Below are 16,915 nucleotides of genomic sequence, written 5' to 3' on the forward strand. Positions count from 1 at the left end.
TTTTTTTTTTTTTTTGAGACGGAGTCTTGCTCCATCACCTAGGCTGGAGTGCAGTGGCATGATTTCAACTCATCACAACCTCCACCTCCTGGGTTCAAGCAATTCTCCTGCCTCAGCCTCCTGAGTAGCTAGGATTACAGGCACCCAACACCATGCCCAGCTAATTTTTGTATTTTTAGTAGAGACAGGGTTTCACCATGTTGGCCAGGTTGGTCTCGAACTCCTGACCTCAGCCTCCCAAAGTACCGGGATTACAAGTGTGAGCCACTGTGCCCGGCCAGAACAGTGCCCGGCCAGAACAGTGCCTGGCACATAGTAAATGTTTGCTCTAATTATGAATAAAAAGGACACACTGATATACTTATTCAATTATCAAAATTCACTACCAAAGGAAGGCATATGAAGCTTAAGGAGGCTTCAGCATGTCACATAATGGGAATCTGTTATTAGTACATTTTACTGATCTGCTGTCATACCACAGATTTTAAGTAGTACCACAGTTATGTATCACTACAAGCCATTTTTACTATGTCATCAAATTAAAGCAGCATCCTGATTTCAGGTATTAAAATGTGGGGGAAAAAGATACACCTTCAAAATAATGTTAAGTAACACATGTATATCTTAACTAAAGCTCTGTTAAAGATCAAACATATTGTACTAGGACAAACAATTTCCACATAACAGGGACCACAAACTCCCACAAAACCAGAGTGAAGTCAAGACAAAAAGACCCACTTAAGGCAAAAACAAAATATTCCTCAGTTGAATGCGGTCTTAAAAACATCACTCCCTTCCCCAATTAGAACCAAAGACCTGCTTCTTTAATGGATGTGACCATTCCTTTCTTCCCATATTAGAGAAATTTAAAATATGCTTGTTCTAACAACAAAATGAGGCCTCATTAACAGCTAAGTCAAACGTAAGCAATAGATTTAAGTTTTTCTTGATTTGATAAGGGAGGATATGAGATATATGAAGTAAGGAAACAGATACTAAGAAGATGGACTATGACACAAATACTAAATTCAGACTGCATGTACAACACAATTCAAATTTTTAGTGCGTATACTTTATCTTTCAAAAAAAGAAAACACATTTTATGTGGCTACTTTTTCTACATGTGTTCCTGTATTTCCCAAATATATTACAATGTATATATACTATGTATTACGGGGGGAAGAGTTAATAATGCTCCTTGCTTCCGATTCTATATTCACTATATCATGTTCAGAGACATGCTTCCATTTCTTTTTTTTTTTTTTTTTGAGACAGAGTCTCGCTCTGTCACCCAGGCTGGAGTGCAGTGGCGCAATCTTGGCTCGCTGCAACCTCCGCCTCCCAGGTTCAAGCAATTCTCCTGCCTCAGCTTCCTGAGTAGCTGAGATTACAGGCACCTGCCACCAAGCATGGCTAATTTTTTGTATTTTTAGTAGAAACAGCGTTTTGCCATGTTGCCCAGGCTGGTTTCAAACTCCCGAGCTCAGGCAATCTGCCCGCCTCGGTCTCCCAAAGTGCTGGGATTACAAGCGTGAGTCACCTCGCCCGGCCCATTTCAATAGCTTTTACCATTCTGGAAGTTTTTTCTTAAATACATAGAGATGAAATGTCCAGGCCGGGTGCGGTGGCTCAAGCCTGTAATCCCAGTACTTTGGGAGGCTGAGACGGGCGGATCACGAGGTCAGGAGATCGAGACCATCCTGGCTAACATGGTGAAACCCCGTCTCTACTAAAAAATACAAAAATCTAGCCGGGCGAGGTGGTGGGCGCCTGTAGTCCCAGCTACTCTGGAGGCTGAGGCAGAATGGCGTAAACCCAGGAGGCGGAGCTTGCAGTCAGCTGAGATCCGGCCACTGCACTCCAGCCCCGGCAACAGAGCGAGACTCCGTCTCAAAAAAAAAAAAAAGAAATGTCCAAACGTCAATTATCCAATTTTCAGGTTTATCAACCCTGACATCTTGTTTCTAGTTTTCCTTCTTAGTCTTCTTATTAACACCTCCAAAAGCGGGTAGCAATAAGTAATAATAAAGATACTTCATATGTACTAGACATTGTTATAAGCACTTTAATACATCATCTCTATCAACAGTACAAAGCAAAACTGAAGTCAATGGTCTATTTTAATGCTGTAGCAATAAATGATCTGGTGAGGATGACTGAAATGAGCAAAATATCTAATGATCCATACTGCCTATTGTATTTATTCTATTTAACATGGTCTACTCCAATTTTAAAAAATAACAGTAATAATCCTGGTATTGGAAATCCTGGTCCAGAAAACTATTATAATAAAAGCAATAAAATAGTTAATAGTTCAATTAACTCATATTTTCTGAAATCATCAAAAGGTTTAAGACACAAACTTAACTGTCAAGTCATTAAAAATGTATAAACTTTTGAAACCATGTAATTCAACAGAATATTGCAGGTCACTCCAAACCTACCATTTAAGCAACTAATACCTTGATTTATATTTTCACTTGCTTGATAAAAATATACACCATTTCGCCACATACCAACAGCCATAATAAAAAAAAAAAAAATGACAATCATCTATACTGTTTAAAGATCAAAGCTATCAATTTAAGAAACAAATATTCCTTATTTAACTAAATCAAAGTCTCTCCAGTCTGGTTCTTAGGCAAAATCCTAAATTCTGACTCAGTATGTATTTTTATTCTGATCAACTGTTTTAAAAATTGAAATGGAGGTCAAAGAACACATCTAATAATACTGAGACCTGCGTGCGAGCTGATTTGTAAAATTTTTTTTTTGAGACAGGGTCTCACTCTGTTGTCTAGGCTGCAGTGCCAACAGCTCAATCTCGACTCACTGCAGCCTCTGCCTCCCAAGTTCAAGCAATTCTCCCACCTCAGCCTCCCAAGTAGCTGGGATTACAGGCGTACCACCATGCCCAGCTAATTTTGTATTTTTAGTACAGATGGGGTTTTACCATGCTGGCCAGGCTGGTCCCGAACTCCTGACCCCAGGTGATCCACCCTCCAAGGCCTCCAAAAGTGCTGGGATGACAGGCATAAGCCACCGTGCCCAGTCTAAAATATTTTAATTATATGGATAATACCTGATTTAGGAATTCTTTTTAAAAAGTCAATAATTAAGAAGCTGATGGCTCACACCCGTAACCCCAACACTTTGGGAGGCCAAGGCGGGTGGATCACCTGAGGTCATGAGTTCAAGACCAGCCTGACCAACATGGAGAAACCTCCCTCTACTAAAAATACAAAAAATTAGCTGTGGTGGCACATGCCTGTAATCCCAGCTACTCAGGAGGCTGAGACAGGAGAATTACTTGAACCGGGAGGCGGAGGTTGTGGTGAGCTGAGATCATGCCATTGTACGCTAGCTTGGGCAGCAAGAGCAAAACTCCATCTCAAAAAAAAAAAGTCAATAAAGAACAGTTAAGTATTTTTAAAAACAAAACTCATTTCAAATCATTTCATTTTAACCTAATTAGTACTGAAAATACTAAGATCTAATTTATTTCTATCTTTCCCGGTTTCATCAGCTTACATACTCCTAAATTTGCTCTTGTATTTACTCACCACTCTGGCTAGAGACAATGCGCTCATACTAAATAATTACTCTGTCCTTGCCTTTCAAACACTTAGGACAATGGCTTTTGACCTTACTGTTTTCTGGCCATTCACTATATGCTGTTCAATGTTTTGAGAGATGAAAATAAAAAGGGGAAGGCAAAGAGGCTAGTAGCACAATTTGTTCTTCATTCTTTAAAACCACTTCCTTAACTTAATCTTGAGATTCTAGGTTACCTAAAGGAAGACAGTCCTGTAAAGTATTTCAGGTGTGGTTTTATAGACGCATCACTAGCATTCAGCTTCATGAAGAGGTTCCCTACCCATAGCTAGCCACAAATAGAACAAGTCATTGTGCTGCAAGCTGCAATTACTGCTTTATAAAGTTTATTGAATCCATTACCCACTTTCACTCTTAAGTATCTGTCCTGGTTTCTCCTGACCACAAAAAAAATCTGTTTTTAGCGCATTCTCACAAGTTCTAACCAACAATATACTAAGTTTGCATTTATTAAAATCACTGTCATTTTGGTTTTACTCTTTTACTTCTTCATCCACACAGCTATTTGTAACATCTATCACCCTCAGTAAAATTAACTGTTAAAAGTTGAAAGAAAACATTAAATGCTAAACCTTTCAACAATTATAAACATTTAATTCCCAAGTGGATATGCTACCATTTATTATCTTTTAAAGTGTAAGACATCAAGAACTCTTATCAGATTAACGTTGTACATGGAAACAAGAACAAAAAGGAAAAAAAAAAACCCAAACTCTTATCAGAGTAGTCTATTTAGATTGGTTTAAATCAGGAGAGTAAACTGTGATGCAGAAATATGGTAACAATCTGGCCAGGAGCAGTGGTTCATGCCTGTAATCCCAGCACTTTGGGAGGCTGAAGCAGGTGGATCACTTGAGGTCAGGAGTTCAAGAGCAGACCAGCCTGGCCAAAATGGTGAAGCCTCGTCTCCACTAAAAATACAAAAATTAGCCAGGCAAGGTGGCGGGCGCCTGTAATCCCTGCTACTCGGGAGGCTGAGGCACAAGAATCGCCTGAACCTGGAAGGCGGAGGTTGTAGTGAGCCAAGATCATGCCACTGCACTCCAGCCTAGGTGTCAGAGTAAGACTCCATCTCAAAAAAAAAAAAAAAAAAACAAAAGAAATATCGTAGCAATCTGACAATATGTACCTGGAACTTTACAAAAGGTTCTTATCCTTTGATCCTGTAATTCCACTTCCAAAAGCCTGAAAAAACATTTTAATGCAAAGATTTTTGCATTATTTATGTTCTTACAGTTTATTCATAGGAAAAACTAGAACCACCTCCATGCCCAACAGTGGAAAAATAATTACGGAATGTCATACAACAGAATATTACACGGCCATTAAAAATGTTTAAAAATGACAAGGAGGCCGGGCGCGGTGGCTCAAGCCTGTAATCTCAGCACTTTGGGAGGCCGAGACGGGCGGATCGCGAGGTCAGGAGATCGAGACCATCCTGGCTAACACGGTGAAACCCCATCTCTACTAAAAAATACAAAAAACTAGCCGGGTGAGGTGGCGGGTGCCTGTGGTCCCAGCTGCTTGGGAGGCTGAGGCAGGAGAATGGCGTAAACCCGGGAGGCAGAGCTTGCAGTGAGCTGAGATCCGGCCACTACACTCCAGCCTGGGCGACAGAGCAGGACTCCGTCTCAAAAAAAAAAAAACAAACAAAAATGACAAGGAAAAATGTTTTCAAAATTACATTTAGTGAAATAAATCAGGACAAAAAATGTTACAGAAAACAATATATTAACTCTGTATCCATGTGTGTGTCTAGGACTGAAATTACACCAAATGCTACTTATCCCTGAGAAGTATGACTAAGGGTAATTCGTTTTGTAGTTATTTTTCAAGATTTTAGAAGGAATATATATTTTGGCCGGGTGTGGTGGCTCATGCCTGTAATCCCAGCACTATGAGAGGCCGAGATGGACAGATCACCTGAGGTCAGGAGTTTGAGACCGGCCTGGCCAACATAGGGAAACCCCATCTCTTCTAAAAATACAAAAAAATCAGACAGGCGTGGTGGCACGCACCTGTAATCCCAGCTACTCAGGAGACTGAGGCAGGAGTATCACTTGAATCCGAGAGGCAGAGGTTGCAGTGAGCCGAGATCATGCCACTGTACTCCAGCCTGGGCGACAGAGCGAGACTGTCTCAAAAAAAAAAAAAAGGCCGGGCGCAGTGGCTCACACCTGTAATCCCTGCACTTTGGGAGGCTGAGATGGGTGGATCATGAGGTCAGGAGATCGAGACCATCCTGGCTAACATGGTAAAACCCTGTCTCTACTAAAAAAAAAAAAAAACAAAAAATTAGCTGGGCGTGGTGGCGGGCGCCTGTAGTCCCAGCAACTCGGGAGGCTGAGGCAGGAGAATGGCATGAACCCAGGAGGCAGAGCTTGCAGTGAGCCAAGATTGCACCACTGCACTCCAGCCCAGGAAACAGTATGGGACTCCGTCTCAATAAAAAATAATAGTAATAATAATTCTTCAAAGATTTATCTAAAATCAAATCTGTATTCTATCTGTTATTTTATAATTGTAGTAACACTGAACAACATTTTAGCCACAGAGTATAAAACTTTCTTAAATATTTCACCATTCCACCAACTTATTTCGGATTTTCTCAAATACACCTACATTAGCCCTATCCTATACTCGTGTTCAAACTCACAGAACTACTATGGGAATCTTCTAAATGTGGATACAACATACCACATAAAAGAGGAGGCTTTTGTTTTTTGAAAGAGTTTCGCTTTGTCTCTCAGGCTGGAGTGCAGTGGCACAATCTCGGCTCACTGCAACCTCTGCCTCTGGGGGTTCAATCAATTCTCTTGCCTCAGCGTCATCAGTAGCTGGGTCTACAGGTGCACTCCACCACACCCGCTGATTTTTTTCTATTTTAGTAGATAACGCGTTTTCACCATGTTTCCCAGGCTGGTCTCAAACTCCTGAGCTCAGGCAATCTGCCCACCTCGGCCTCTCAAAGTGCTAGGATTACAGGCTTGAGCCACAGCTCTGGGCCTAAGGCTACTTTTTTTTCTTTTTTTTTTCTTGAGACAGAGTCCTGCTCTTGTTGCCCAGGCTGGAATGCAGTGGCGTGATCTTGGCTCACCCGCAACCTCCGCCTCCTGGGTTCAAGGGATTCTCCTGCTTCAGCCTCCTGAGTAGCTAGGATTACAGGCGCCCACCACTATGCCTGGCTAATTTTTTTGTTTTTAGTAGAGATGGGGTTTCGCCATGTTGGTCAGGCTGGTCTTGAATTCCTGACCTCTAGTAATCCACCCGCCTCAGCCTCCCAAAGTGCCAGGATTACAGGCGTGAGCCACCGCACCCGGCCTAAGGCTACTTCTTTACATACAAGCTTGTTAATTTCATTTTACAAGTCCAAGTTACAACTGCCAGTTTAACTAAGGGTAGAGTTTCAGCATCCCTACTAAAATGATAAAGTCTGCAACTGACTGTAAACATTGTTACTATATTGTAACATTCAGCTACTATCAAAATCCTAAGACTACTATTTGAAATAAGTTCAAACAATGTTTCCTCAGTGCATTACCTACAGACCCTAGGGACAAAGACAAAACCTAAGGTTAACTTCAGGCCACCGCTGCCATCCATCAAAGGAACAGTACAGAGCATAAAACTCTTGACACAGGTATCTTCCTTCCCTCTTTCCTTTTCCCCTTCTCTCCCAACAGGTGTTTCGCTCAGGATTCTCCCTTTCAGTAGTATTTGGTAGAGTATCCTGAAAGAAACTTGTTCCCCTTGACAACAATTTTCACTAACATTCACTCCCAGCATTCAATGACTGTGCAGAAGTTCCAACACAAATTAATGTCTCACTCATTCCTTTGTGATAAAAACCCATTCTGAAGCAAAGAAAAACTGCACCTTTCCTAAATGTTATTTTCAGATATTTAAATTAAGTGAGCTTAAGTTTTATTTGCCTTAGTCACAAATCCACAGTACAATAAAAGCAAAATTCAACCACCAGATACAGTGCAAAGTAAGTTCCATACTAAACCACATTGCAAGGTTACATCTTTTTCAGTGGAAAATTTTGGAAAGTCACATCATTGTGGAGAGAATACAGTACAAAAGCGCCTAAAAAGTTGGTCATTTTAAAGTGCTATATGACAGATGTATTAATGTGCTGTATTCACAAAGGTAGTTTTGTGAATATACCAAGAACTAGTGTCTTTTAAAGCCTATTTATGTTGGTTTCCCTATGTTTTGATATGTTTCCCTATGTTATGATTATTCATTCAATAATAATCTTATATCCAAACTCACAGAATTTTTTTTTTTTTTAAACTCCAAAGCCATTCTGGGACAATAAACCTTAAAGGCTGTTATCATAACTATATGCTTCAGAAAAGTGTTTACACTGGCGGGGGCGAGAAGAGAGAAAATATCAACAAATGAATCCCTATCTGGAGTCCAAAGTAAGAAATGCATTATTTAATTTGATCACAGTGCTAGTTTCAACTATTTAAAAATACAAGTCCATTATACTTCTAATGCAAAAAGTACAGAAATCATAATCAAGACACACAATTTCTAATGCATCATTATTTATGTCAGAACAAATCATTCTACCTTTTTTCATGAAAAATAAATGCACTTGAATAATTGTAGATGCTGTCACTTAAAAAGTTCTAATAAATTAAGTCATTCAACAGCTCTTCTAATCCTTTTTAAAGTACTGCAGCTCAATCAAGTCTTAATTGAGACTGGCAAGCATAAAGGCATAGACTGGCATCTCTACAATGACTTGCATTTTACATAAAATTTGAAAAAACCGGTAAATATTTGCAAAAAAAAAAATATTGAGGAACAAAACTGATCAACTGCCTTTGATAGCAAAAGAATACTGATAAGATGAAGAGACTTAGGTGCACCTTATCAAAATAAGCAAATGTATAATCCAAAGCTTCATCATCATCAAAACGCAGATTTCAAAAGATATTCGGAAAAGGTTAATTTCATTTCTTAAGAAATAGTGGCAAGCAACTGCACTCATTTCCTGTTCAGATTCAATTCAAATTTCAGCCATTTCCTTTTAAAGGAAACAGTACAGCAACATAGGGCAGAGAGGGTCGGTAATGCTACACTACCAAATCTAAAGAAGTAAGTACCCGGAACTGGGTCTTGACACTCAAGATGAGCAATCAGCTTTTTATAGTACTCTTACACATTCAATAATTAGGCTTCCTTTGGAAAAAAAAAGTCCACCTGTAAACTAAATAATGCCAAGAAAGCCCGTTTTGAAGAGGCAGGGCCTAGCAGTACAATCATTTCAAGAGTTTTAATGCATGAGGCAATACGAGACTAATTACAACGAAATCAAACCATTTTAGTGGAATCTTGACTGTGCACGAGCATGTCACTCTGCCCCCAGTAATTAAGCTTATGTGGTGAGCGCTACCAGTATTAAAACAGAAAATACACAGGTAGCAGTGCAGCTGCGACATTTCCAGGTAATTAAGTCTCCCCGAGGGTAGGTGGTTTCTGTAAGGGGTAGGCCCCAAACGCCCAAGATCCTTCAACCCCTCTCTGAGACGTGTGCTTCGGCAAAAGCAGCGCCTCCTAAAGGGAAAGGGTCAAGGAAGAAGGTTCCAAAAAAAAAGGAACATCTGGAAAGAAGGAGTGCGTACGGAGCTCTGGGCTTGGGGCCGACAGAGGTTACCGAGCCACCCACTGCAAAGGCGAGTTTGTGGGGCCTGCTGGAGAGAAGGCCTCGCCTAGGAGTTGCAACACACTCTTTCTCCAGTGCGCAGCGCTCGGCCTGGGGGAGGGGGAGGAGGGGAAACAGCTGCCAGGGGAGCGGCGGGCCCAGCCCGGCCCGGCCCGCTCACCGTCAGGGTGTCGTCTATGTAGAGGGGAATCTGCCTCCTCTCGAAGGGGAACTCCTCCTCCCCGTCCCTGCACACTGCCACCAGTCGCGCCATCGTCCCCGACGCTGCCGTTGCCACCGTCACCACCTCCTCCCAGCTGCCGCCGCCGCCGCTGCTGCTCCAGCCGCCGCCGCTGCCGCCTCCTCCCAGCTCCTGCCTGCAACAGCCAAACCCCGCGAGCGTAAGCACCCGCCGCCGCGCAGCACATTCGCCACGGGGGGCAGGGAGCGGAGCGGGAGGGGACGGGAGAGCCGGGCTGCGTTTCCCATCACCCGATTCCACACGCGCTCAGCCAATCAGCGCCCAGCGCCGCCGAGACCCGCCCCCTCGCGCCGCGCTCCCTCCCTCTCTCCCGCCCGGCCCCCGCCCGCCCGCCCGCCGGCCTCCAGTCAGGGTCCAAAGGAGAGGCGGAAGGGACCGGCCTGCCCGGGGCTTCCCCGCCCGCAGCAGGAGTCCCGGCCCCACGACCCCACCCCTGGCCTGGGCCCCACAGCCTGCTCCCCGTCGCCCGCCGCCCGGGTGTCCTCTGCCCCCAGCTGACCCCTTCTCCCCGTTTCTGGGCGCACCCCGCCCAGTCAGCCCCAGGACTGCAGTTGCCCAGCACGACCCCGCCCCTGGGAGGGGTCGACCCCGCGCGGCTCTGCGGAGTCCAGAGAAGGGGGAGGCTCAGAACCTTTCCTCACCCTTTTCGGCGGAGGCTGTCGGTTCCGACCTTCACTGTTTTCGTGGTCACCTCCCTAACTCCCACCTCTGCTCCCCGTTACCGGCTGACGAGGCCCGCGTCAGGGCCGGCCTGGGCGGCAGCGCAGCTCCGAATGCCGTTTCCTCTCCGGGCAGTCAGCCGCTCGCGCCGCGGGGAGTGCAGGAGGGCGGGCGGGGGACAAGGGGAAGGTGGGGCCGGGCGGGGCCGGGCGCCGGGCGGGGCCCGCGTCCTCTCGCGAGACTGGGGCCGGCCGCGCTGGGGTCCCCGCTGGAAAAATCTGCACCCAGAGGGTAGGGGGCATCCCTGGCCGTCCCGCCGGCGGGCCCGGCGCCCTCCTCCGAGCCCAGCCATTCCGCTAGACCCGAAGTAGGACTGGTAGGAGGGGTGATCGGCTCAACCTCAGGCCCCAGCCCGCGGACCGGGAAGGCTTCCCCAGAGCCGAGGGGCAAGCCCCTCCACGTCAGGGTGTCGTCTATGTAGGGGGGATTCTGCCTCTTCTCGAAAGGAAACTGCTTCAGCGAGGCAACCCCGCCTGATTCGGGCTGACTCAGGGCAGAGGTCCAGAGAGGACCTGGGTAGGTTGCGAGGAGCCAAGATCATAGGGGGCGGAAGGCAGTGAGGAAAAGGAGACGAGCATCGAGGGGTGAGAGACAAACTCTGGCCTCTGTATCTTGGCCCTTGACGCCACTGAATTCGTGTCCCACGGCGGAAGAGGAGGAAAGGGCCCTGACACCGCGGCTCGCCAGGGGCGCTGCATCCCGATCCCGCTGAGGGGACCGCAAATAGTGAAGTGCTGACAGCTTGTGGTTGTCGTTACACTGGAAGGAAATAGAAAACTGGACAGTGGTGTGTGTGTGCGTCTTGGCCAAAGGAACTTCTTGGGCTGGTTAATGTGAGCAGGTACTCCCTTGGGCGAAGTACTGGCACTGGCCAAAGGCCTTTCCCTGTGGCCGTCTCCTGTGAAGCAGAACTGCTGTGAAGACAGTTGCTCTCGCCACCGTGTGTTCAGTTCTGACCTTGAAGGTTTTGGAGGTCTGTTGTGAAGATATTTAGCCTATGAAAGTCCTGATGATCTGAAGGATAGATCCATTTACTGCTCTATTTCCTGCTAGAATAGGCTGGAGCTGTGATACCTTTAAAAGTATTTTGGGTCGGGCACAGTGGCTCACGCCTGTAATCCCAGCACTTTGGCCGAGGCGGTTGGATCACCTGAGGTCAGGAGTTTGAGACCAGCCTGACCAATATGATGAAACCCCCGTCTCTACTAAAAATACAAAAATTAGCGGGGCGTAGTGGCATGCACCTGTAATCCCAGCTACTAGGGAGGCTGAGACAGGAGAATCACTTGAACCCAGGAGGCGGAGGTTGCAGTGAGCCGAGATGGCACCATTGCACTGCAGCCTGGGCAACAAGAGCGAAACTCCGTCTTAAAACCAACAAACAAGAAAGTATTTTGGTTATCACATGGAGCCTTAGAGATTCACAACAAAAAGCCCATAGGGCACCCTTAGCCATGTTGACTTAGTACATTGTGTGGTCATTGTTAGGGTCGGTGACATAATAAACGAAGAACCATTGTTCATTCCCAAAGGTGTGATTTCCCGGTAAATATTTATGTCTTCTGGGGCAGGAGCAGTGGCTAACACCTGTAATCCTAGCACTTTGGGAGGCAAGGTGAGTGGTTTATTTGAGGTCAGGAGTTCGAGACTGGCCTGACCAACATGGTGAAACCCAGTATCTACTAAAAATACAAAATTAGCCGAGCATGGTGGCACACGCCTGTTATCCCAGTTACTCGGGAGGCCGAGGCAAGAGAATCGCTTGAACCCAGGAGGCAAGAGGTTGCAATGATCTGAGATCACGCCATTGCGCTCGAGCCTGGGTGACAAGAGCGAAACTACGTCTCAAAAAAAAAAAAAAAGTATGTCTTCTGGCCAAAAGAGTGTGAGTATTAACTTGAATCTAATACGTATGTATGATGTTCATATACGTAGCCAAAATTTGGACATTTTTTAGAGAATCATGCTTTTTATGTAAGAAAACAAACAAGCCAGGCCAGGCGCGGTGGCTCACACCTGTGATCCCAAGACTTGGGGAGGCCAAGGCGAGCGGATCACTTGAGGTCAGGAGTTCAAGACCAGCCTGGGCAACATGGAGAAACCCCGTCTCTACTAAAAATACAAAAATCAGCTGGGTGTGGTGGCAACTACCTTTAATCCCAGCTACTCAGAAGGCTGAGGCAGGAGAATCACTTGAACCAGGGAGGTGGAGGTTGTAGTGAGCCAAGATTGTGCCATTGCACTCCAGCCTGGATAACAGCGTGAGACTCCATCTCAAAAAAAAAAAAAAAATGCTGTGGCTTTCAGTATCTGGAGGTGCTCCAATAATGGCTACATCAATTAAAGTACCCACTTTAAACCTCGTAAACTTATTAGGATTCTGGTTGGTAAAGAACATTAAAAATGACAAGCTCATTATATAGGTGCTAATTTTAATTACTTTGACTACTGAACACACACCAGGTACTAACAAAGAATGGAGTATTCACCTGGGGATTTAAATCTATGAAAAGGTGTTAAAACACATATATAAAACATAATAAAATGAGATCACAACAGTCTCTTTCTACCTGAGCTTACTTTCCCTAATTTAGGTTTGTCTGTTAGGTCCACTGAGCAGACTTAGTACCTTTGGACAAATGGGAATTCAATGAAAACGTATTCTTAAAAGTGAAAAAGGCGGATTTGCTAGGTAAGTTGCTGTTTCTCAAGGAGGTAGCCTGGGTGCTATAAATCCAATCCAATCCAATCCAATCCAATACAATACAATACAATACAATACAAATACAATATAATACAATCAATACAATAAAATTAATATCCCAAGGAAAAAGCTTAGAAAATTATTTCATGGCAAAATGATTTTTCAAAGTTTTCACTGTGCATCTTCCTGGTTTTAGAGTAGGCACTTGTTTTTATTTTCACTATTGCTCTATTTTTAGCCATAACCACTAGTATTGCAGCAAATATTTCTTGAGTATTATCCTATGTACTTTAAAATGAAAACTATCTGCTTTTAGAGAGCATACCTCTAATTGACAAAATATATCATTGCTACATTAAAAGACAGTTGTTTGTTGCCTATTATTTCATTTTGATATTGGCATTGTAATATGCAAGGCTGAAGGATTTGAAAGGCCAGGAAAGCAAAGGCAATCAACAGCAGAACACATTTTGCTGGTACCTAATAAAGAACAGTTGGAGGGATGAAGCTGTAATAAATTATCAGCAAAATACCATTCTTTTTCTTAGGTCCAAATGTGTGAGAAGCTAGCCACAAAATGCAGGCATAAATGAGATCTATCTGTTCTCCAGGCTACCTAGATTTTAAAAAAACAAAAAGTACCCAGGTATTCCTTATTATTTTTTTGCTTCATAGACTACATTTAATCTCCTAGAGCAACATATGGTTCTTATATGGTTTATATAAATATATTGGACATTGATGCTCAATAAAAATAAAACTGGTTGTCATCTTCAGAACCCAAGAGCTATTGGGGCATGTGTGGTAAACATCCCCAGTTTATAATTGTGTAAAATTAAAATTGGCTGGGTCGGTGGCTCACACCTGTAATCCCAGCACTTTGGGAGGCTGAGGCGGGTGGATCACGAGGTCAGGAGATCGAAACCCCATCTCTAATAAAAATACAAAAAATTAGCCGGGCATGGTGGCGGGCACCTGTAGTCCCAGCTACTTTGGAGACTGAGGCAGGAGAATGGCGTGAACCTAGGAGGCAGAGCTTGCAGTGAGCCGAGATCATGCCACTGCACTCCAGCCTGGGCAATAGAGCCAGACTCTGTCTCAAAAAAAAAAATTAAAATTATGGGAGTGAGTCACTTTCTGAAGGGCGTAGATAGGCTGAGGTCCTAGACCAGATTATTTTCTTCTTACTCCTCACTTTGTTATCTTTCCCTCTCCCTTCTCTGCCCTCAAAAATTGATAGTTGCAAGGAAAATGATAGTTGATTAGAAGACCTTTTGTTGTTTCATTATAATAACCACATTGTTTTATGTGGTAAGAGAATCTATGGCCACAGAATGTTATTTAAATTACCATAGTGGCCTAAATCTGAGGATCTGTGGATTGGGTTTTCTTTTTCATGAGCTGACACTGGGAAGTTCTGTTGTATCTATCAAAAATAAACACACCTGGCTAGGCATGATGGCTCATGCCTATAATCCTAGCACTTTGGGAGACCAAGGTGGGCGGATCACTTGAGGTCAGGAGTTCGAGACTAGCCTGGCCAACATGGTGAAACCTCATCTCTAATAAAAATACAAACATTAGCCTGGCAAAGGGGTGCGTGCCTGTAATCCCAGCTACTCAGGAGGCTGAGGCAGGAGAATCGCTTGAACCCAGGAGGCGGAGGTTGCAGTGAGCGAAGACTGCCACTGCACTCCAGCCTGGGAGACAGAGCAAGATTCCATCTCAAAAAAAAAAAAGACAGAATAGTAAACCTTATTATAGGCCAGCATCATGACGCCTGTAATCCCAGCACTTTGGGAGGCTATGATGGGAGGATCACTTGAGGCCAAGAATTTGAGAGCAGCCTGGGCAACCCCAACCCCATCTCTTTTTTTTAAAGATTTAAACTAAATTAAACCTTAATTTAGCCATAGTTTTATTAAATTACACTGGGTACTTGATGACATCTTTCTTATTGGTTCTTCTTCCCTAGAATGGTAGATGAGGATGCCTGATGTGGCCCCTGCCTGTGTATCCAGCTCTCTGCCCATGCTGTTCCTTTTTCTGTGTTCAGCCCTCTTTCAATTCCGTAACGTGTTTGGTACCCTCCCAACTTAGGACTTTTGCTGAGGGAGTCACACATCTAAAATGTTCTCTGCCGTTTGCCCTCCAACCCCCAGACACGTAAGACTTTATAACTCCTCATCCCACTAATCAGCTGTAGCTCAAAAATACCTGTGGGGAAAACTTGACTCCTTACTAGGTCAGTTCTTGATTTGACACCCTTGACAACCTATACTTTTTCTTCATAACTTAGCATTTTACAGTATAAACATATACTGTAATGTTTATACAGTACATAATGTATGTACATATGGAGGAAACATAATGTATGTTTCCTCCACTAGATTGCAAGCTCTGAGGTGTCAGGAAATTTGTGCTGTGCTTCTTAAATCCCTAGCATAGGGTAGGCGAAAAGATGAATTAATCCCAAAGCAAAACTTACATTGCCTCGTAATTATAATGTGTATAAACTATAATACAACATACAATTCAGTCTATTTTTTTGTAGACAGGGTCTCACTATGCTTCCCAGGATGGTCTTAAACACTTGGGCCCAAGCGATCCTCCCACCTCAGCCTCCAAAAGTGCTAGGATTACAGGCGTGAGTCACCATGCCCAGCCTTCTGTCTATTCTTTGGAGCATTTGTCTGACTTTATAGTATGTAAGTATCTTATTTATTTTATTTTTAAAACTTTTCTTTTTTTATCCACCCATCTGCACACTGGAGTATTTGATTTTAAACACTTGCTTCTTAGTCCTAGGTTTTATTCAAATTTAAATTGAGCAATAAGGAAGTATTGACAATCCACAGTTCACACTGAAATGTCAACATAAACATTTCATTTTATATTTATTGTAAAAGCAATATACAATAAAAATACAGAATAGCATAAGGTTACATTAAGGTGGAAAGTAAAAATCTCCCTCCCCAATAGTCTTTCAATGTCACAACTATAAAGTTTCTTTAAAATACTACTTAATACATTCTAACAAGTCACAAGGCTTTGTTTCTTCTTATTTAATACATTCTAACAAGTCACAAGGCTTTGTTTCTTCTTGGTTTTATTGTTGAGATACATTAAAATATTAAGCATGGCCCAGTGTGGTGGCTCACACCTGTAATCTCAGCACTTTGGGAGGCCAAGGTGGGTGTATCACTTGAGTTCAGGAGTTTGAGACCAGCCTGGCCAACACAGCAAAACCCCATCTCTACTAAAAATACAAAAATTAGCTGGGCGTGGTGGTGCACGCCTACAGTCCCAGCTACTCAGGAGGCTGAGGCAGGAGAATTGCTTGAACCAGGGAGGTGGAGGTTGCAGTGAGCTGAGATGGCACTACTAGGGCACCACTACCATCTAGCCTGGGCAACAGAGCAAGACTGTGTCTCAAAAATAAATAAATAAATAAAAATAAGCATCCCTACTGTTTAGAGGACTGAAACTCTATTTTGTAATAAAATATACTTAACACTGTTGTGAAAAGCATGTTTGTTTGTTTGTTTGTTTTTGAGACGGAGTCTCACTTTGTCACCCAGGCTGGAGTGCAGTGGCGCGATCTCAGCTCACTGCAAGCGCCACCTCCTGGGTTCACGCCATTCTCCTGCCTCAGCCTCCTGAGTAGCTGGGACTACAGGTGCCTGCCACCACACCTGGCTAATTTTTTGTATTTTTTTTTAGTAAAGACAGGGTTTCACCGTGTTAGCCAGGATGGTCTTGGTCTCCTGACCTGGTGATCCACCTGCCTCGGCCTCCCAAAGTGCTGGGATTATAGGTGTGAGCCACCGCACCCGGACAAAAAGCACAATTTCTTTACATTTAATATTCCTCATTAAATATTGCCCAAGTACTTATATATCCTACCCCTGCTGATCACCAAAATTGTATAGTCTTTTTTTTTTTTTTTTTT

General features: G+C 43.8%; 1 protein-coding gene across 3 annotated transcripts in view; it reads right to left on the reverse strand.

Annotated features, from left to right (window-relative positions):
* Positions 1–10,385, reverse strand: part of GGNBP2 (gametogenetin binding protein 2) — a 56,209-nt gene extending 45,824 nt beyond the window's left edge. For 2 of the 3 annotated variants that reach the window (XM_023204700.2, XM_023204699.1), the window contains exons 1-2: positions 10,181–10,385; positions 9,459–9,654 (exon numbers count right to left, since the gene is read on the reverse strand). In XM_023204700.2, coding sequence (XP_023060468.1) covers positions 9,459–9,551 — 93 coding nt within the window. In that variant the 5' untranslated portion in view covers positions 9,552–9,654; positions 10,181–10,385. The remainder of the gene's footprint in view (positions 1–9,458; positions 9,655–10,180) is intronic. The other variant, XM_023204701.3, reaches the window with a different exon arrangement.
* Between the last annotated feature and the right edge of the window lie 6,530 nt (positions 10,386–16,915).

Source organism: Piliocolobus tephrosceles, chromosome 16, assembly GCF_002776525.5.
Source record: "Piliocolobus tephrosceles isolate RC106 chromosome 16, ASM277652v3, whole genome shotgun sequence".
Classification (NCBI taxonomy): Eukaryota; Metazoa; Chordata; class Mammalia; order Primates; family Cercopithecidae; genus Piliocolobus; species Piliocolobus tephrosceles.